Here is a 22,757-nt window from a genome sequence, read left to right as displayed (position 1 = left end):
GTGTGGGGAAGGAGCCGAGAGTTCTGTATGTGGATCCACAGGCAGCAGGAAAAGACTGAGCGACTGGGCCTGCCTTGAGCCTCTAAGACCTCGAAGTCTACCTCCAGTGACATGCTTCCTCTACTCCAGCAAGGCCACACCTCCTAATGGTGCCACTCCCTATGAGCCTACGGGGCCATTTTCTTTCAAATGACCACACAATGTATATCAAATATTGCTGTTGTTGTTGTTTTTTAAAACACTGGATTGCAATCATTCAATTTTACCAATGGAGACTCAGGAGCTTAACTCAGGATGCTGTGTGAAATCTTGCTAGCTCAGAGAGGCAGAGAAAGCACCCCAGCTGATCGTCCTACTTCACTGATGTCCCAGAAGAAAAAAGCCAAAAGCCCTTTGTTCTTCTCCATGGTGTCTTAAATACCCTTCCCTCAGTGTCCTGCCTTTCTCTTTAATCCTTGTCAGCTGGCTTCTTTCTCCACCTCTCGACCTAGGGCTAACTTTATTTAACCCTGTGTACTGAAAGCTCTTGGATTAAAGGTGTGTGCTAGGGCTGAGCCACACCAGAGCCACCTGCCACAATAAACAGAAAGTTCTCAGGTTCAAGGTGTGTGTTACAGCTGAGCCACGCCAAACAAGTAACAGGTTTTTACAGGTCACAGTCTCGGGGTTCCCAATGGGATCAAGTATCCTGCGAGAAAATAGTATTATTTTATGAATCCATGTCTTCATGTTTACTGTCTCTGTCTGATGCTGTAACAAAACAGTGCGCACTGGGTACTTCATGTTAAGCATGGAGGTACTGACTCACAGTTCTTGAGTCTAGTAGGTCTAAGACCAAGGACTAGCACCTAGTGAGGCCTTTCTTGCTCTATGATTGCATGGCATAAGGTGGAAGGGCAAAACAGAAATAAAATAGGGAGACAGCTTCTCCTGTTAGAAGGAGCTTACTTGGGGACTACCCCTCAATCCATGCCTCAGGCCCAGCTCTCTTGACCTAAATCAGTGCTCTAAGATACCCTCTGCCCGCCCCCGTCTCCCATGCCACTGTGGGGATCATAGTCCAAGCACATGAACTGGGAGGGGCAGGGCCAAACCACAGCCTTTACTAACATGACACGAATCCTGATGTGTTTGTTTTAGGTCAGCGAGTCTGTGCTGGCCCTCAACCTCCTGATCGGAAAGAAGAATGCCAGGACCGACAAGGTTAATCACATGGCGTTGCCAAACATCCCAGAGTTTGCCACTGTGGATCTCTTCTCCTCGTATACGGATTATTTACTTGGTACGTTTGAAAGTCTCTACAGAATTTAACCAGAACATTCTCGGTATAACGCACAATCAAGTTTAGACGACTTTATCGTTATGATTTGTTAGCCTTTCTCTTAGAGGAGATAATGTTTTGGGGAGTTTCCAGGGTCCTAGGGCCAGTTGCCAAAATAGTGCACCACCTGAGTGCACCCACATGTTACCCAGCTGGCTGTTGTACAACTGGGCTCTGAGAGTGATAGGACCTCATATTGTTTATCTTAACATATATGCATGCCAGATGGTACCTTCAGGGAATGTTTTTATTTGAGAGAGTTTCTCTGATCCTCTCATATGAAATACCCACTGGCTAACACTCTCTTTGGTCTTATTAGAATTTTTACATGTGTGTGCATGTTTGTGTGTGCATAAAGTGTGTCCTTCATTCCCGAGCTTTCCAGAGAGCAGAGCCCGCTATTTCATCTGCACTAGAGTACAGCGTCATTTGCACATGCCCAGCATCCAGTCTGCTAACTGAACCGATGAATGCCGAGTGGCCAGAGTTGAGGATTGACCTTACTGCTGGTTTAATGACTTTTCCTTATCTATGGTTTATCCTCTGGCTAGTAAACTATAATATGACTCTCAAACCGCAGTAATGAATTTAACATTCATTTATGTGGGGTTTTTTTTCATCCATTTGTCAAAAATGTTTGTCGAATGCTTCTCTTGGGTTGAAACAGGTGCCAAGGAACAACCAGGCACTGCTGCTCAGTAAGACTGACCTCTCCGTTCTCTGTGTGTTCAACATTGAGCCAAAGGAGACACAGATCTTCCCCTTAATCCAACCAGGCGGCAGTGGCCCCCTCGCCGCCCCTGGGATTAGCATCCTTCACCCAAAGGCTCTCACATCTCACCTCACTGTCTTTCCAAGATTCTTCCAGATGATTGAGTGGCCAAACTATCCCCAGTGCAGCAATGCTTTGTTGGAGGTCAACTAATTAGATAGTGGCCTTATACTGAGACTTTATTCTTAGACCTTTACTTCTTTCATGCCCGGTAGACTTTTGCTCCTTGGGCTTCTGGGTTATGACCCACACCTCCATCTTGGTGCTCCCTTCTCCTTGGCTTCTTAGCACTCACTAGAGACAGTGCCTCTGGCCCTGCACAGAGCAGTCTAGAAACCTGGATCTGGCCACATGCGTCATGCTTCCAGCATGGTTACCTTTGCTTCTACCAGGAACGTATTAATTCTGGATGATGTATGCACTTTATTTCACTCCTTTCCTTCATTCTGATGCTTCGCGCTTTATGGACAACAAGGTTCATCTGAGATGGACTGAGCCTCACCCAGTGACTTTACAACTAAGAGCATCTTCACCCTTCTCCTGTGCTCCGCCTCAGGCTGTGGACAGGGCTTGCACATGCTCCATGGGCATCCGCCATGGGCCCCAGTCTGCAGAGCTGATGGCTACCCACAGCATGTTCTGCTCACAGCAGATACCAGGGCAGGAGGCAGAGGCCAGATCACACAGGCTTACTGAAGGCTTATCTCACCAAGCCATCCCACTCCCAGTGTGAGCGAGGTATGAGACATGTGCAGAAGTAGCAAGATGCCTGTGAGTGTTTGCCAGATGTCAACCTACGCTGTCACTTGACAAGTGCAGAGCACTGGTTCTCAACCGGGGTCATGGCCCCTTTGGGAGAATATACATATCTGATAATATGTATATCAGATATTTACATTAAGATCCATTCAACAGTAGCAAAAATACAGTTATAAAATAGTAACAAAATAACTTTGTGGCTGGGGGGTATCACTGCAATATGAGGAACTGTATTCGAAGGTCACAGCATTATTAGGAAGGCTGAGAACCACTGGAGGAGAACTGTGAGCATCTGTATGGAAAGACAGGACAAGTTGTTGCGATGGCTAATGTTGTCAGCCATGGGTACCACAATGGAGGGAGGTATTCCCTAAACCAACTGATGTCAGTCAGTCTGGTTGAGTCATTTTCCTCTTTGCTTAATGCTAGACCTTGGACTTTTTGTTCTATGTGGACAGCTTGCTTGGCACACATTCCAGTTTCTTTAGTTTCTGCTTTAGACCATTAATACTTCTTTACTGTTTTAACTATGAAATTGCTCGGTTGTAAAGTCTAATCCGTTTTTCATTTTACCTCGCATAAAGAATATTAATCTTGCCCTCCAGTCTTCTCCTGGCAGGCTGATAATTAATGCATGTTGATGACTTCGCTCGTTTCAGTATTTGGGTTGGAAGGAAGTTCTGAATTCCCACCTGATTTCCACAAATACACAGATGGCCACGAAGTTCGTATTAAAATGACTTGCTAAAGGGAAAAATCGCTCAACAACAACAAATAAAACTTGTTTGATTTCCTACTCATTAGCATAAATTAGCATCCAGAAGAAAACCTCACTAATCTAGCTTTAAACAATATTAGTATTCATCTGCACAGGAGGTGATGAACAATAGCCATCATTTTGGGTACAGAGTGCAATACAAGATGTCTCTTCGCCTCTCTCCCTTCTTTCCGCTCTTTTGCTGTGCTGTTGATGCAATCCAGAGTCTTAAGCCTGCTGTTAACTGAGCTGCACCCCAAGTCCTGCACCAGACACTTTTGTCCATCAGAGAGAAGTCATGGAGCAAACACAGCAGGGAAGCAGGTCTTACGTCCATGAGCCTCTAGCCATGGGCAATTAGAAACAGGATTACACACTGCAAAAATAGATATTCATATTTTAGAGAACCCTATCAATGAAAGCAGGATTAATATCCCCAAAGCTAAATGTATGCCTTTTGTGGAAAGTTGGGGACACTCAGGATGGTGTAAGAAGAGTTCGCTGGGAGCTTTCTTTTCACCTGGGCGTAGTGAGTTAGAGGACAGATGCAAATCAGTACCAGACAGAAGGGGAATCATACGTGCTTGACAAATGCCTGTATAGGCATTCATGGGACACTGGAAATTTTGAGCAGAATGCTTGGTTCCATTTGTTGACTATTCTGCACGTTGTCTTGTCAACTCCAAAATGGCGGCACTTGCAATGTGGGACTATGCTTCCATTCAGCACGAGAACCTTCATTAGCTGCTAACACTGCACTTATGTTCAAATACACACAACCCTCTAGTCTTGATTTTTCTTGTGGCCTTAATGGTAATTCAGCAGGGATAAAAAAAACATTAAATTCTGTAAGACACTTTAAATTAAAAGCATCACTTCGGATTAGTGGTTCCAAATGCAGCCTCTCACAGCTAAATACACACGAGATACGGAAAGCTACAAATGCAGGGCACATTGGTGAACTCTCCACCAAGACTACAGCAACCTGTGGAGCAGAGCTAGGAACACTGTGGCTGCTCAGTGTGTGCTTTACCTCTGGAAACACAGCTGATCTCTCAGCCTGAAGGAATGAGATTTGTCATCCCCCCACCTCCCTCTCTTGGTCTTTGTTCGGAGATGGATTCCATTTCTCTACAACTATCTCATTCTCTTATTCCCCCCAGGCACAGCTAGTAGCAGAGAAGTGGAGTGATTTCTACCCAAATCACAAACGGTTACATCATTTACCCATGGATGGACAAAATCAACCTGTGTTAGAATAGTGCAAGGGTGTGTGTCTGTCTGTCTGCCCATCCACCTATGCGCTTTGAGAGTGTTATAGAAGCAATTACTAAGGCATGAAGAGAACCACTTGCAGTGAAGTCAAGCTGTCCTGGTCCTTTGTCTACAGAAGTCCAGAGACTCCCCTGAAGAGATGTCTCATTGATCGCTTGAATCTGAGAAGGGGCTGGGGAGATGTCATGGTGGTTAAAGAGATTGCTTTACAGGTGTGAGGCCCAGTGAGTAGTTCCCCAATGCCCACACAAACACTGGGGGCCTCTGCTGACCCACTCGTGCTCCCAGCTCTTTGGAAGTAAGTATGGGCTCTTCAGGTCAAACTAGCTAGCTAAACTAGCCGAGTCAGCAAGATCTGAGTTCAACAAGAAAGTCCCTCCCAGTAAATAAAAGGAAGATCTCCACCATCAACCTTTGTCTTTCACACATAGGTACACTGATGTACCCCTGTGAACATCCATTTATGAATGCTCAGCATACATATGTACACATGTGGGGAAAAAAGCCGAGATGCAGTGCCAGAGGTACTAGTCAACTGTAAACACTATTGGTCTTCAAGGCAATAAGTATTATACTAGATAGAGTCACAGTGGAAAACAAGACATGAGAACCATGCATGGGAGACAGCAATAGGACGCCATCTTCCTGAAGATGGGCAGGAAGATGTGCCTGTCAGAGACTCAAAGAAAACAGAGTTAGTTAAGTACCCTTAATAGGGACTCCACAACCAAGGACTAACAACAGCAGAGAGCCTGAAGGCTGGACTACCAACTAATAAGAGGCCGCTTATCCTCTAGGAAAACTCCAGGGGGAGCATCATTTTTACAAAGGAGGCAAGATACTGGAGTAATAAAGCCTATCCATCTTTCACCACTGCTTTGGCTCCTCAACTATTCAGCTCTTGAGGGCAGTATCGTTAAGCATCATGTTAGATGTGAAAAGAAAGCATCATGTTAGATGTAAGAAGTCATACCACAGGACTTTAATATAGAACTGGTGTGTAGTTTTAGAGTCGAAGGAATTTAATTGATTTGAGGGCTCCTTCTGCCTACTCTAACGTCAAGCATAGAACAGTCTTCCAAAGTGAACAGTTTGTTTTAATTCCTGGCTGATCTTGATAGCAGAAAAACACTGCCTTGTTTTCAAAATGGAGTCTTTGTTTTGTTTTGTTTTGTTGTTTTGGTTTGGTTTGGTTTGGTTTGGTTTGGGGTGGGTTGTGTGTGTGTGTGTGTGTGTGTGTGTGTGTGTGTGTGTGTGTGTGTGTGTGTGTGTGTGTGTTTTAGGAGTAGCAGAGGCCCTTGCTGGAGGGGCGGGGCTAGGGATTTGCTGCCTGCTCATGGATGTGAGTGGAAGAGCCCCATGGGGGAGGGAAGATAACCAGCAACAGAGAGTTGGGGTTCCTAATAGGCTAGACCTTGGGTTGTGGTCCAGACCCACCTGAGAGGAGTCAGAAACTCACTCTGGTTATAAGGTTGGGACTCACACCAGGTAAGTGGCTCCGAGAACTTGGTGTGAACTGTCTCAGAAGCAGAAGCTCTGGCTGGGGCCCATGGCAGTAGTTGTGGGCACGAGAGACCTCACACTCTCCTCCCTAGGCCTCCTGAAGGCAGTTTTAGAACAGACTTCATATCAGTAGTTTCTAACCCCTGTGGATCCTAAAAAGGAAAATAAAGTCAACTTTTAGAAAAGGATTTTGTATGACGAACCAAAATGTATCTAGTCTTAATTTCCTGTTGTGACGTTTACGATCCCAATGTCAGTCATATAGATGGAGAATATTTTCTTTTAATTAAATGTTCTGATAATTTCTTTCTCAATAGAGACTCAAGGGTGTGGGGAGGAGATGTGTGCCTGTCTTCCCTTTGGCTCAGTTCCTAGTTTTCCTGAGGAGCAGTCATTGCTAGCCATGCTTCAGCCACCGGTCCTGCTCCAGGGCAGGCTGTGCAGAACATCACTTTGTCATGGGCATTGGAAATCAGATGTCCAAAATGAGTGTCCCCAGGTTAATTTCAGGGAACTGCTTCCTTGGGAGCCTCAAGGGAGCATCTCTGCTAGAGGCCCCCCAAGTTCTTTGGGTGGAGTTTGTGTCCTTCCTCCATATTCCAAGCTAACGTCTTTAAGTTACCCTGATGTGGTTTCTCCTCCTTCTTCCTTGTGCTTCCACCTGTGAGGACCCTGTGATGACACTGTGCCATCTAGATAACCCAGCATAGTCTTCCCACCTCTAGGACAGTTGACTTGAACCTTAATTTGACCTGACAAACTTAGTTTTCCTTTGTCACCTAACTTTATGCATTGACAGGTTCTGCACATTAAGATGTGAGCATCTTTATGGGTCATCTTTTTTGTTGCTGTTGTTGTTTCTGGTTTATTTTGTTTTGTGTTTTGTTTTTTTGTTTGTTTGTTTGTTTTGAGACAGTTTCTCTGTGTAGCCTTGGCTGTCCTAGACCCGCTTTGTAGACCAGGCTGGCCTTGAACTCACAGTAATCCACCTGCCTCTATGCTGGGATTACAGGCTCGCACCACCATGCCCTGCTCATTGGCTCATCGTCTGTCCTGTACCCTCAGCTTCATATGTTGCCCACCACACTCCTTTTAGCTGTTGTTTGTAGTGTAGAGGTCAGGATCCCTGGAGAGACCTGTCTGGGGGCGGGGGTTATGCTGCTGTTGGGAAGTTAAAGAAACAAAGGAGAAGCTAAACATCTAGGAGTGAATTCGGAGTCTGTCTGCAACACAGGACTTTTCTGCTGTGGTTGTTAAGTATGAGACACACAACAGCTCTTCTGGAATTCCTGCCTGCCAGAGATGCCTTTAATCTCTTCTCTGACATAATTTATTCAACCTTTGAATTTAGTTCTTACCAGAATTCCTTAAACTCATGACATCTGAAAACATAACGTTTATCTTCATAATTTCCTCAGCATAAGAAAGCATATTCAGACACTGGCCAGGCACACTTGGTGATGAGACAGTACAGGAGCCAGCCTAGCAGAGGCACGGATTCATTGATGACTTTTTTTTTTTTGCCAAGAGTAAAATATTATATCTTTTAAAAATAGTTATCCCTACTCATTTATGAAATTCTCAAAACCATTTTTAACTTAAGTTTAGAAAGAAAGGCAGAAGCACAGTGCCAATGAGAGACAGAGCATCTGCCTTTGGCTGTGCTGGTAAGGTGTTGCTGTGCAGCCAATCACCTCACACCTCAGAGACTTAAAAAAATTTAAAAATAAAGTGTCCTGTAAAATGAAGAAAACAATTTATCAGTTATTTAATTTTTCCAGTAGGATTTCTGTCATATGAAAAGAATTATTTCTGTAAAGCAGAAAAATCCTTATTATTATTTTTTTTTGATGATGTCTAGATTTGCAAAAAGGTCCTCCCTGCTTCAAATCTTTTCCAGTGACTTGTGGAAGTGTGTGTGTGTGTGTGTGTGTGTGTGTGTGTGTGTGTGTGTGTAATGTAAATGTGTTTATTTTCTTAGATGTACGGGTGAAATGAGAGCTGTTACGAAGCCTTTCTAGATCTTTCTGAACTCTGGCTGGCTGGTTCAACTCAGCTGTTCTGGCCTAAACTCCTCTGACTGATTCAAACTGGCTTCTTCTACTTCTAACTGGATTGCTCTGCCTGACCTCAAACGAATTCTGGCAGTATGTTTTCATCTTCCGGCTCCTTCTCTGTCTCCTTCTGTCTTCACTTTCATCCAGCTTGTTCTCTCTGCATGCTGTCTCTGTAAAACTGTCCTGGTAAGGAGCTTTCCATAAAAAACTCCCTTTTCTCCCTGCACTCTCTTTTATTTATTTATTTTTGTTTCTTAAAAAAATTTTTTTACATATACATTTATATTATTGATCATGGTCATATCAATTACTAGTCTGTGTTTATCACAGGACTTGTGGAATTCTATTTGGCCCATGCATACTTAGTTTTACTAGATGGCAGCCCTGCCTCTGGGCTTCCAATTGGCTTCTATCACTCCACATATCCAGGCTTCAGCGTGGCATATATTCTTTAAGATAGTGTAGTCATAATATTTAATAGGTGTTAGAGTGAGGCCCACTCCTTATTCTTTCTTTTCAATATTGTCTTTTATGGCTTAAAATATCTTGTATAATATTTTCAAAATTTAAAATTTTTTTAACTTGTATAATATTTTAAAAATCTTATATTTTTCTTGGAGTTGTGTTACATTTAGATATTAGCTTCGGAACAACTTACATTTTCATAGCCTATCAAATTATTTTAACAGGAGAAATTATAATCCTTTATGTTTATTTACTTCAAATCTTTTTTGTGTGAACATGTTAACGCTGCATTCAAATGTTTTTTTTACCAGTGGTTGTCTTTTTTTTTTTAATTCATTTTTCTCTTCCTTCTTTTTGTCACTGTTTCATGTGGCCTAGGCTGTATATTCACGATATAGCCGACGACGCTCTTGAACTTCTGATCTGCTTCCCCCTCCCAAGTGCAAGGATTACAGTTGCAGGCCAGCATGCCCAGGTTTTCTGCAGGATGGGGGAATAGAAGCTAGGGTCACTCCCACACCAATGGAGCACTCTACCAACTGAGCCACACCTTCAACCCCACTTTATCTCTATATGTTAGAGTCACTGTATCTATTATTACAAAGGTAAAAAATTAGATCTGTTACTATGGAAGTAATAAAGCTATGCTAGAAATTAAAACTGGAAGTTAAATTTTATTAATTTTAAAAGATTATTAATAAATCTACCACAAGTTAGCAGAAAAATATATATTACAAATTTGTTTAATGATCTGGTTTTCTAAAAATCAGCTGAACTCTCTCACCTTCTTTTAAAGTCAGTCTGCAGCAATGCAATGTTTCCATTGAAGTAAGTAAAGGGAATCCAGCCTCGGGCAGATATGTAGTTATACGAGGGCCTCTTCAAATAGTTATATTCCTCTTTGCATTCAAAGCAATGCGAGTAAAGGGGTTTTTGGGGGGTGCAGGGTATGGTTAACTCTGAGGTAGCCTCTGAAAACCCCATCATTAATATTTTCATTCTCTGCTTAATGCACTGAAGTATGTTGACCCACCTTGCCATCTTTATAGACATCTCCCCATGGCCTTCTGTGGCCTCCCTAGTCCTTGCAGTCTCTGTTGAAACAGTAAAGGACTCTGAAGAACATAGTGAGGAAGGTAGGTGAAGTTCACCACAAGATAAAGGGCAGTCTAAGGGGAGAGTAGGCAGTGGCTGAAGGGACAGTGGCTGAACTGCTTTACACTTTAGACAAGATTTCTCTATTTCTAAAGCGCCTGGCACAGATAGCATTCACGAGGATTTTCTTTTTGGGTGACTGACAGATCCGTTTGGATGAACTTAAGTCTCCACTATATGGCAGAAGGTTATTTTCTTGGAGGGTTTCTTACCAACATTTAACCGGAGAGTGATGAATAAAATTGTCAGTTTCCAGGATTTTGATGACAATAGAAGATAAAAGCATGTGCTAAGAGCCTTTCAAAGAGGTGTTAACAGTTAACCTGAGGGTCCTCCCTGTAGGTTTCAATTCATACCTGTGTTCCCAGCAAAAGAGCCCTTCTCTTATTTTCATGGTGGATTTGGCTGTCTTTGGAACTGTGTCCTTAATGATCTATTTATTTTTGTTTCATGGACATTGTTTTACATCAGGTTCCCTATGTCTAACTGGAGTTACAGGCAATCGTGAGGATGTAGGTGCTGGGAATTGAACCCAGGTCCTTTGGAAGAGCAGCCAATGCTCTTCACCATCAAGTCATCTCCCCAGGCCCTGGAACCATGCCCTCGATAGCCTGTTGGAATTCATTGAGCCTAGAAACAAATTGGCTTAAAGGCTGGCCTTCGTCATCTGGGAACAGATCCAAACTTGGGAAATGGTGCCCCAAAGGAGTCTAGAGTGCTTAGGCCAGAGCCGGCCGAGGGCCTCTGTGGACCTTCAGGAGAGCTGCTGGGAATTGGCGTCTAGGTAGGATGAATTCCCCGAGAAAGCTTTTTATAGGGTCAATTTAGTGTTTGATTAGCATGTTCCATCTTTCAAAGGATTATGGTCTCCAAGAGGGATGAAGATGCCATCTAATTCCTAGAGAGAATCAGTTACCAAGTTCATGCTCTGGGACATAAAGACTCATCAGTACTGTGGGATTTTCTTTTCTTTTTTCTTTTCTTTTTTTTTTTTAAATTAATTTATTCAGATTACAACTCAATTGTTATCCCCTCACTTGTATCCTCCCATTTATAGTAGATTGGCATTAGTTTGGGCCCCAGTCTTTATTAATAGGTCTCTGCGCAGGAAAGGGCTTTCTAATCGACTCTTATTACTTAATTTCTGAGCCAGTCAATCACCTGAACAGGAAAACGGCCCACAGGAAAGCCTTCTAATTTAAGGACTTTAAGAAATACTTTAAGGGCGCATCTGGACCCAGGGGGGTCTGCTCAAACTACTGCACCTCCACAGACAATATATGCAGTCAACATTGAACCCCTACTCAGATCTAGCCAATGGACAGGACATCCTCCACAGTTGTGTGGAGAGCGGGGACTGACTCTGACATGAACTCTGGTGCCTCATATTTGACCACTTCCCCGTGGTGGGGAGGCCTGGTGGCACTCAGAGAAAGGATAAGCAGGCTACCAGGATGAGACTTGATAGGCTGTGACCATATAGGGGGGGAGGAGGTCCCCTTCGGTCACAGACCTAGGGGAGGGGAATAGGGTGGAAGCTGGAGGGAGGGAGGAATGGGAGGATACAAGTGATGGGGTAGCAGTTGAGTTGTAATCTGAATAAATTAATAAAAATGTTAAAAAATGTAGGTGGCCCCTCTCACACCCACTCTCACTCAGGAGTGTTCTCCTCTGCAGTGGCCAGTGCCTATTGCCTGCCCACCTTTTGAGAGTGCTCAACTTTACTTTGAAAAAACAAAACAAAAAACTCTCCATCTGTTTTCTATGCTGTACTCTGTGTGTCTCTGAATTCCTTCACCTGGCAGAAGGGCTACAGTGCTGAGCCTGGCGTGGGGTCCCTGAGACAGCTTAAGCATCTGGAAAACATTGGTTCCTGGAGTGGTGAGGACATCTAAACACTGGTCTATCTCCTTGGTCAATGTCAAACACTGTAAACTCAAAACATCACTACCATCCCTTTCAAAGAAACCTAAGTACCGGAAAATTCTTAGTGACAGATATAAACTTTCCAAAACGTCAGAATTTCTATTTGAAGACTTGAATGTTTATCACAGGCACTAATCCTGTCAGAGGTTTCTCTTGAAGTCCAGAGCACTTCTTTCGTTTTTCAGATCACCTTATAGCTCATCAGTTGTTATTTCAGGTTAAACGGAGTTTCATGAGGCAGGGGAAAGCATATTCAGCTGCAATTCTGTACCAGCCCTGGTGCCTGCACACCCTTGCACAGGGGCCTTGCTTGCTCTTCGTGTTTTATTACGCAGAATATGAAGAAAGAAGTGCATAGTTAATAACTTTTAATGACTTTCACGGCGTCATCAAGCCAGTCTTCAACGAAAAATGGCCTTTTAATTAGTTTATTTGTTTCACATGAAGAACTCAAGGACAGCTAGGCAGTGCGGAGTCTGCTTTCCTAGCGTCCCACTAAGGCGCTGCTCCCTGCTTCCTGGTGCCATCCCCCCAAATGGAGGCATACATGCTTCATCATGAACTGTTAGGTGAAAGCAGAGCTCATCAATGCTCTGAGCACCTTCGCTTTCCTGCTGACACTGGCATAAAGAGTGGTCTTGTTGGAGGCCTTGATGCTGAAATCATTAGACAAACACAAGCAAGACCTCGGATGAACCACAGTTACAAATGGGAGCCATTTGTCATTGCAACGTGCAGTTCTGCTGAGGAGGTAGGAGGACGCTTTCTGTGTGGGGAGTGCGGGGAGAACCCTTTTGAGGCCCACAGAGAATGGGCAGTCAAGCGTCAGTGGCTCCTAAGACTTCTTGAAAGATCCTGATCCACTGCACACAGTGTTGATCTACTAGGGATTCCTAGTACACTAGTGAAGTCTCAAAATGGTCTGAGGCTAGGTCGGCGATTGCTTCTGCCTTCTTTCAGAAGTCTTCTGAAATGACCTTGGCTTGCCACATTTCCTCATAGCTACACCAACCTGACAGATTGCTATTGGCGCTTGAGGCTAGTATGGGATGATCTGATGGGTCCTTTAATCATATAAAGGCTTATACACTGCACCTGGAGACTGGTTTCCAGAGTCTAATTCCGAGGATTCTGTGTGAGCTCCATCACTGTTAATCCCCCTTCCCCCAGATCCTGATCCACACACCTGTGTTTTCAGCTCTGTCTTTAAGCCTGTCTATCTGACCATTTTACAGTGTCCTGGTTGAGAGACTGAGCTTTCATCCAGGGCAAATGCAAATCTTTACACCTTAGACCTCAGAATGAGCACTGGGTAAAGTCACTTAGGGGAAAGCTGTATGAGTGTCTAGGTTTTGGGTGCATGTCTATGGTCAATCCAACAAAAATAATTTTATGGCTGGGGGTTCCCACAACGTGAGGAACTGTACTAAAGGGTCGCAGCACTAGGAAGGTTTAAGAACCACTGCTCTATAGGACAGCCCTACTGGCTTTCCATTTTTAGCTTGGAAAAGCTGTAACATAAATTTGAATTGTTACATTACATTTACATTTTAAGTAATTTTTCTTTTGTATATGAGTATCAAGACTTCATGACTGGCCCCACAGCCCTGCTCTTCATCATCAATTTGTTACATCTCAGTGTCACCCTCTGCCTCCTTGTCTGCGCTCTCAATGCCATCTGCTTTGGGGATGGCTCTACAAAGTTTGGTTTGAGATTTCCACTCCTCCTTGATTTATTCCAGCCAAACTGGTGTTGTTGTTTCCTGTTTTCTTTGTTGTTCAGTGATGGTTTCTAGAAGAGGAGGCCATGCCATTGTCACACAGGCATTTCCAATGTGAAAGTCATGGAAGATAAATATAAAAAGAGCACAAACGTAGGTGGTTTATCATGGAGGAAATGCCCATGTGACTGTCACGAATCAAGGCATGGAGCAGTGTCAGCACCCCAGAAGTCCACCTGGCAACCCCTCCTGGCCCTGTTAACCTTCCCACCTTCTAATGTCTAACATAAGTTTGGCCAGCTTTTGGATTTTGTGTAAATGAAATAATTGCATCGTTGTAGCCGGCTTCTTTTGTTCTACACTGTCTGTGAGACTCAGTCTTCTGTGGATGTGACAGCACCATTCATTACCCATAGGTAAACACTGAAGGCTGTGAAAGAGCCTGCTCAGAAGACACTGTGATCTTTTGGGTACAAATAGATTAGTGTGTGTGTGTGCGCGCGCGTGTGTTTGTGTGTACATATATGTATATATGATGTGTGTATACATATGTACATATGTGTATGCATATGTGTGTGCACATGCGTGCCAAGGAGTGAGATTGCTGCATCAGAAAGCATATGAGCATCTTTACAAGTTCCCAAGGCAGTTTAGTTTGAAATTTATCCTGCTGACATGCTGTATTCTGTATTGTATATTGGCTATTGCATACTCTTTAGAGGGACCTTCTTATTCAAGAGCCATCTGTACTTTTCCTTGGGAGTTTTAGAGAACTACAGGTGTTCTTTATATATTTGGATGTTTTTCTGATTATATAATATATTATATATCATATATATTATATATTATGTTTTGTTGATTATATAATATATATCTTTTACACTGTTTTATCTTTTTATTTTATTTAATTTTTGATTATTCAAATCCTGTACTTCTATTATTGTGCAGATTATAAGTATTTTTTAGACAAGGTTTTCTCCTACCCCTGAACTGAGAATGTGGGTATGTGTCTTAAAACACAGGTATGTGTTTTCTGTTGTGATTTGTACTCTTAATATTTAATTACGGAAATATTTTCTTCCATACAGAAAATCATAAAAATTCTTTCCTGTGTACCCATCTTCCTTTCAGCACTTACATTTAGATCTACATGTCACTCAGCCTGTTTTTATGTGCGACTCTTGCATGTGTGGGAAGGCTGAAGTCAAGATTGACTTTGTCTGTATGGATATACAATACATCCAGAACCATTTATTTAAATAACTACATTTCTGCATAACAACAGAGGGTTATATCTGTCATCAATCAAGAGAGATGAGGAGAGAAGGAGGCAGAGAAATTAAATTATAAAGAAAGGAGGAAAAGAGAAAGAGAAATTGAGAAAGAGTGAATCAGTGCAAATGTTTTAATATTCAAAATACATTCAAGATGTAGGAGAAGAAAATTGGAAGCAGTCACCACAGAAATCAATAGAAAACTCTCTTTCAGTGCTGAAGGGAGAAACGAGCCTTTAAGTTCTACCAGAATCCATGCAGCACAAATAAAAAACAAAACAAAACAAAACAAACAAAAAAAAAATATGAAAAGCTGGGCCTAAAGGGACACTTTAAATTACCACAGATAACGAATTAATTGGGAAAAGAAAGTACATTTCAGAATGAGGTAGCACAGGCCGGTTAGAGAGATTTGATGAGTCTCAGCCCCATTGCAGCAACAACAGATGGGAAGACATCAGAGCGCAGGCTTGGGAGGGACTGTGGGGAAGTAAGTTTGTTTTTTTTTTCACTAAGACACAAGTTAGGTTTTAGGGTCCTTTAAGGACTCAAGCGTTTTACAAATTGGTAAACTGTTTTCAGGATGTTCCTTGATAATAAATCCTGGCATGCAAGACTGCAAATAAAGGAAAGAAAAGGGAGTTCCCCAGTATTGCTCACTATGCAACCACCCATGTGTAGATTGGGAGATTAGCTATCTCAGGAACACTATCGGAAAACTTGAATGGATGCAAGGCAGGAGATAGAATAATTAGGAAGTTAGAAGACATTAAAAATGTGGTGGTGGTGGCACGTGCCTTTAATCTCAGTGCTAGGGAAGCAGAGGCAGGTGGATCTCTGAGTTTGCGGACAGTCTGGTCTACAGAGTGAGTTCTAGGATGGCCAGGGCGACACAGAGAAACCCTGTCTTAGCCCTCCCCACACAAAGAATATGGTGAGATGAAAATGTTATTTCTGTTCGTGAAGACAATATGCAGAGTTAAAAGATTCATAGTCCACAAAGTGACATACATGAAGTATATGATGAAATGATGGAATGATTATGAATTAAAATAGTCCATTTGATCTTCATACTAAAAGCATTATTTATGTGGGTTGTGGGATTGTGATACTAAGCCTTCACGAAAGAAATCTGGTTATGTTGAATTGAGTGATCCTAATCCTAATTAAGTCACCCTCCTCCTCCTCCCCTTCCTCCTTCATCATCTTCAGATGTGCTATTATATACCCAAGGATGACTTTGAATTCTTGATACTCCTGCCTCAACCTCCCATGTGCAGGAACCATAGGTGTGCCACAACACTCAGCAAATATTCTTTATTGATTTCATCTTAGAGATAAAACAGATGTTATGAATACAGATAAGCGCGAGCATAAACGTTGTTATATTTGATAACAGCAAGCTTGGAAGGGGGCAAAGGGGCAGGTGCTCTCAGGTTCTGAGGGAAGCTATCCAGGGATGTGATCCATATTGGATGCACTATAAGGCTTTTAGAAGGTCTTAGGAATATGGTAGGGGAAGTGGGTGTGATATGCCTGTAACCATTTTGAAGGACAGAGAAGTGGGCTCTAAGTTAATGTCACAGAAACCTAATCAATAGATTCTTGAAAACGGGCAATTTGGAGAAGATACTATAAGAAAGTTACTTTCAGAGCTGGATCTCTAGGGACAGAGTCTTATTTTTGATCATATCCATGCATGACTGCTGAAAATAAGCAGCATGTTGAAAGATACATGGTGTCAAGTTGGATTACTTCCAGGAATGCAAATGTAATTCAAAATTAGAACATCTATTAAATCCAATCACTACATTAGTATGTGAAAGTAATCATCATCTCAAACAGGCACAAAACTAAATAAAACTAAACAATCATCCATGACTCCAAAACTGAGTTAAAGGAAATTTCTTTCCCTTAAAAAGAGTTCTAAAGGGTTGGAGAGATGGCTTAGCAATTAGGCATGTCTTCACTACTCTTCTGGGGATCTGAATTCCAGTCTCAGTGCCTACATTGGGCAGCTACAGCCACCTGCTACAGAGCATCTATTGGCACACACAGGCATCTGCACATGAGTACTATATGCCCATGTACACATAACAACACCACACACACACACACACACACACATACATACACACGCACATGCACTCATGCATGCATATACCCACGCATGCAATGCACTCATAATTGAACATAAAATAGAGTTCTGAGCGAGGAAAACCCTCTTAGTACTTACCCTCTGTGTTTGAACGTACCCTTCCCTTTAGAAACAAGTGAAATACTTATCATGACTTTAATTTAAAATTGCCCTGGATGTTCTGTCTGGCATAATAATATGCAGAAAAGAAATAATAATAATGAGCTGCCATTAGCCATGGATGATTCCCACAAATAAGACCCCGAGCTATAGACAAGGTGCATCTAGCAGGGTAGCTGTATGCAAGATGCTATTTCTTACCTAAAAATGTGGACTATGTACTTAGCAATCAGGAAAATGTAAAATAAAACTGCTTTGAGATTTCCTTTAACCCCAGTCAGAATGGCCAAGGTCTAGAAAACAAGTGCCAACAAATGCTGGCCCGGATGTAGGGGAAGGGAACCCTAACTCACTCATTGTAGGACTGCAATGTGGTGCAGCCACAGAAGGTCAGTATGGAGAATTTTTTTAAAAACCAAAAGTATGCCTTCCAAATGAACCGGTGCACCACTGGACATTTTCCTGCGGGAATACTTGCCTGGACACTTTCATTGCCATTCTATTCACAATAGCTAGGAAATGGAACCAGCCTAGGAGCCATCATACTGGCTAACTAACGAAAATCTATATATATACAATGAAATTTTAATCATCTGTAAAGTAAACTTGCAGACAAATGGATGGAACTGGAAAATATTATATAGTGAAGTAACCCAGACCCAGAAAGACAAAGTATATAATGAAGGGTCCCTGCAGAAGACATGGAAGCAGAAAGGGACCGTTGGGGTGGTCCAGAGGGGAGCATAGGTGCGATAAAGTGGGGAAGAAGGAAAATGGGGCTGCAGTAGTTAACTGGGGTTGGGGAAGGAGGGTAAAAGAGCAAGAGGAAAACAGAGATAAATAACATGAAGGATGCTTGAAAGTGCCATAGGGAAATATTAATTTTATAAGCTTAAAAGTACATTTTGTATGTGTATTTATAAATATGTGAAATACATATTTTATATAATTCACAAATTTGTAATATACACATACAAACATATATACATAAATACATAATATGCACACACATACAAGCAAACATACATACATACATACATACATACATACATACATACATAATCTTAAAGGGAGTAATGCCGTAAAGGAACCATAGTCTATCTATAAAGAAACCCAGTCAAGAGATGTCTTTCTTTGAGTTGTTGTTAGTCAGGGTGAGGTCTAAGGCATACATACCCCCAAGGCATTGGCTATTGGTATTGCCTTTGGTTGCCTCCCAGAATTTGAAGTTAACGTCCTTTTGCTGAAGACAGGACACAAAAAGTCACAGGACTTGGAAAAAAAAATCAATCTGGTTTTGGCCTGAAAGGCTCCTCCCTGAGGACCAGCTCCCATAGTATTGGAAGGTGCTCTGCAGACTTCCAAGGGAGAAAAGTTATCAACAGCCCCACCTAGCTGTAAAGCCTGCGAACCACAACAGCAACTTGCTTGGCAGGATATCCGCAGTAACGTGATAGTAGCACTTGTATGTTGGTAGTAACCAACAGTTGTCTGATTGGACTTATGACCTGCTCTATAGAAGACCCCAGAGGAGAACCTAAACTTTCCTAATTCAATATAGCTTTTAAATGTGTTCTAAATACGTTATGCCCATAGGTAAGTATAAGCCACACCCATCATCAAAGACTCTTTTTGAAGTAGACAGAAGCTATACAGAGATCTACTACTGCCCAAAAGGTAAGTGATTGTGCCTGGCCCCAGTTGGTACATCTACAACACATTGCCTACACCCACGTCTCAGGGAGATGATGCCTGCTGCAAGGTAGTTTCTCTCAGACACCATGGAAACCAAATCTACATTATGGCTGCCTAAACAAGACCTGTAAAATGACCACACCAGTTAATATGTGGATGGAGAAAATTTTCACAAGGCCTAATCGCTATATGAAGATCTATAAGTAACCAGTGGATGCTGAGTGGGGGAGGAAATTGGTTTTCTCTAGAGACAAGCTTCCTGATAGGCTATCCAATCCTAAATTGTCATCCCCAAACACCTGTGCATACAGAAAGGCAGCACTAAGTTGTGTGTGTGTATAAAAATTATAGAATCATAAATCTGAGAGGCAAGTGTGGGGGCCATGGAGGAGTTGGAGGGAGGGAGGAAGGGAGGGAGAGAGGGAAGGAGGGACGCAGGGACATGTCAGTACAGTGAACTCATACATGAAGCTCTCAAAAATAATTTTTAAAAGATTTTTACCTCTACAGATTTCAAAAGATAATACTGTTTAAAAAGTTAAATTACTAGTGATTAACAAAAGTTGTTAATAAAGAACTCATCAAAAGCTATTGGCAAATATGACAGGAGAGCATGCCATCTATACATCTTTTAGAGATGACATGTAAGTTTAATGAAGCTTCAGTAACTATTTTAACAAATTTCATTTTGGTGGTAGTTGATAAAGATGGTAAAATTTATCCAAAAGAGCAAAGGGCAATATTCTTTTAAAAATATCAGAAAATGAACTCCTACATTTACTTCCCAGTGATTTATACACTTAAGTATTAAATAATATATGTTCAAATACTCATGGCAGTTTTGTTTAAAACAGCAAAATAAAAACTAAGCAAAATACAGGGGCTAGGAAGATGGATCAGTGCTTAAAAGCACCTACATGGTAGCTCACGGCCATCCGTAACTCCAGCTACAGACAATTCAATAACCTCTTCTGACCTCTGTGAGTACCAGGCATTCATATATTGTGCATAATACATGCAAACTAACACTCAGGCACACAAAATAAAAATGAATAAATATTTAAAACCTAAAAATATGATCAGAAAGAACCCACATGTCTATCACCAATAGATTATATAAATTATGCTATATTTATTTAATGGAATACTATAAAGCAATGAAAAGAATCAATGAACTACACCTATAAACAGCTTGGATAAAACTTGAAAGTATAATGTCTAGTGAAAAAAATTATGGTAAGGTAATGTAATTTTTCTCCAAACATAGTTTCAAAAAATTATAAAGAAAAATACATTTTTATGAGAGTTGTGTGGTTCCTAGTACGAAAGTTTGGCTAAAGATTATTTGTGGCCAATGGCTTCAGACAGAGACAGGGAAATCAGTTTAAGAAAGGATTATTTCAAGGTACCCTAAAAGCGCTGAGGCAATATTTTGTTTTCTAAGGTGAGTGGTAAGTGTTTAGATAGCTTGATAGTCAGAGAGGCCCCCATCCATGCAGTAAGTGCATGGAAATTCAATTTAAAACATGCCTAGGTGGTGGCACATACCATTAATCCCAGCATTAGGCAGGCAGAGGCAGACATGTCTTTGTGAGTTCAAGGCCAGCCTCATCTACAAAGTGAGTCCAGGATAGCCAGAGCTGTTACACAGAGAAACTGTCTCAAAAAAAAAAAAAGTTTACAGTCCAGATAAGACTTGACAGGCTGAGGTCAGATGATAGAGGAGGAGGGCTCCCCTTTCTGAAGACTGGGGGGGGGGAGTGAGGGAGGGTGGGACTGGGAGGCAACGAGGGAGGGAGCTACAAATAAAAAATAAAACATGCCTAGACCACTACCCACAGAAGACCCCAAGCATCTCCATTTCTTTTATCCCCAGAGACAACTACTGTTCCCTGATCAAATCTCATATGTACATGTTGTTAACACATACATGACATAAGGAACATACATGCCCTGGAATGTGCATCAGTGGTACCATGTTATTCTATTGCAAAACTGTGGGGCACATCTTTGCACAAGACTCTAGCATGCATGAGTGTCTTCATTCGCCATTTTGTTAGATCCTGCCATATTCTCTGGCGGGCTGTTGCACTTAGGGGTAAGTGTATACACACTACATTATCTGCAAGTTGCCACTAATACTCACTATAGTCAGTTACCACTGTGGCAATTCCTAAAGCTTGGAAAAAGATATTTCATCTTGAATTTGGATTTACCTGATTTTTAGTGGCACTAAAACTTTCCGTCCTTTAGGCCTACCAGTTACTTGTTGAAATTCTTTGTTCACCTCTCCCACGAACTGCTTATTGAAACCGGGCTGTTTGACTTTTTATAAATTGGTTTGTACCAAGTTTTTAGATGTTACATAAAAAAAGAAGAAGTGCTGTGGCTATAGCTGGCTGGCAGAGCATACCCATAGCAGGCACAAAGCTCTAGGCTCAGTTCTCAGAACCATAAATAAACAAACAAAATAATTTGGGGGCTGGAGAGATGCCTGCCTTAGCAGTCGGGAGCACTTGCTGTGATTGCAGAGAACCTGGGTTCAGTTTCCAGCACCCACACGGCTGCTCACAACCACTCAAAACTCCATCCCAGCAGATCTGACTTCTTCTCTTGGCCTTTGTATGTACAAGGCATGTGCATAGTACACATACGTAGATGCAGACAAAACACTCATACACATAAAAATAAAAATGTGCTAAATTCCACGCCCCCACCCATGCCCCAGTCTTTTTCTTTCAGCATTGTGTTTGGTGCCTTTGTGATACACATTTTAAAAGATTGATTATTTGCTCACACAATAGCCTTTCCTATATAAGTCTCTGACTCCATGCATAGAATTATTTTAAGAAAAGCATAGCATTTCATTGTTACTGTTTGTTTGTTTTACTTTCAGAAAACTACCAAGTTGCTTTCCAGGCTTGCAATTCATTTTTTAACCCAAACGATGACATTTATGACAATGTAGACTGTAAGAGGAAAACGCAGACCAGAGGAGACATGTCGTGGGTCCTTCTCATTCGCTACTACATCCACCTGCAGAGGATTAACAACCTGAGCAAGCTGCTAGGTGGGTCTCCAGGCGTTGAGAAAAATGTATTACTTTCCTTTTCCTACCTAGGTCACATCTTTCATTTAGACTGTAGAGCAGTTCCGACGTCTGAGCGAAGGGTCATCAAAAGATGGGGTTTCAGGGACGTGAACCAGTACAGTACAGGGACCTTCGACCGGAATAACATTTCAATGTAATTGATGGCTGCAAAGATTCAGCACATCTTATTTCATATGTTTAAAAACATCATGACTGAAAAGTATCTGGTGGATTCGCCAGATTGCCAAAGTGGCCCTTGGAGCAAAACAGGTGAAAACCAGGGACCACAGAATGACAGCTTTACAAAATGAATAAGATAGAATTTGGCTTTAGGGTCTGTTCTACTATCTAGCAAGTAAAGGAGACAGAATGCACGACTTTGGATAGGACATTTAATTATCATTTTAAAAAGTACCACGTTTCTTAGTTTGAGTTTCTATTGCTGTGTTAAAACACCAAGACCAAAAGCAACTCTAGGAGGAAAGGATTTATTCCAGAGGACAACTCTTAGGCCACACTCTGGAAATCAGGACAGGATCTCAGGGCAGGATCTGGAGGCAGGGTCTCAAGGTAGGATCTCAGGGCAGGATCTCAGGGCAGGATCCTGGAGGCCGGAACTGATGCAGAGGTCATGGACAAGTGCTGCTTACTGGTTTACACCTCAAGGTTTTACTCAGCCTGCTTCTTTATAGTACCCAGGAGGACAACCTGCTCAGGATTGGCACCTCC

General features: G+C 42.0%; 1 protein-coding gene across 1 annotated transcript in view; it reads left to right on the top strand.

Moving 5' to 3' along the window:
• The window catches only part of Cfap54 (cilia and flagella associated protein 54), a 283,795-nt gene that overhangs the window by 211,157 nt on the left and 49,881 nt on the right, over nucleotides 1-22,757 (top strand). Inside the window, exons 61-62 of the mRNA XM_051139645.1 lie at nucleotides 1,141-1,282; nucleotides 21,834-22,007. Of these exons, the coding sequence (XP_050995602.1) occupies nucleotides 1,141-1,282; nucleotides 21,834-22,007 (316 nt within the window). The remainder of the gene's footprint in view (nucleotides 1-1,140; nucleotides 1,283-21,833; nucleotides 22,008-22,757) is intronic.

The sequence above is a fragment of the Acomys russatus genome, chromosome 31 (assembly GCF_903995435.1).
Source record: "Acomys russatus chromosome 31, mAcoRus1.1, whole genome shotgun sequence".
In the NCBI taxonomy this organism is placed as follows: domain Eukaryota; kingdom Metazoa; phylum Chordata; class Mammalia; order Rodentia; family Muridae; genus Acomys; species Acomys russatus.
The sequence above is the reverse complement of the archived record's forward strand: the minus strand, read 5'-3'. Positions and strand labels throughout refer to the sequence as shown.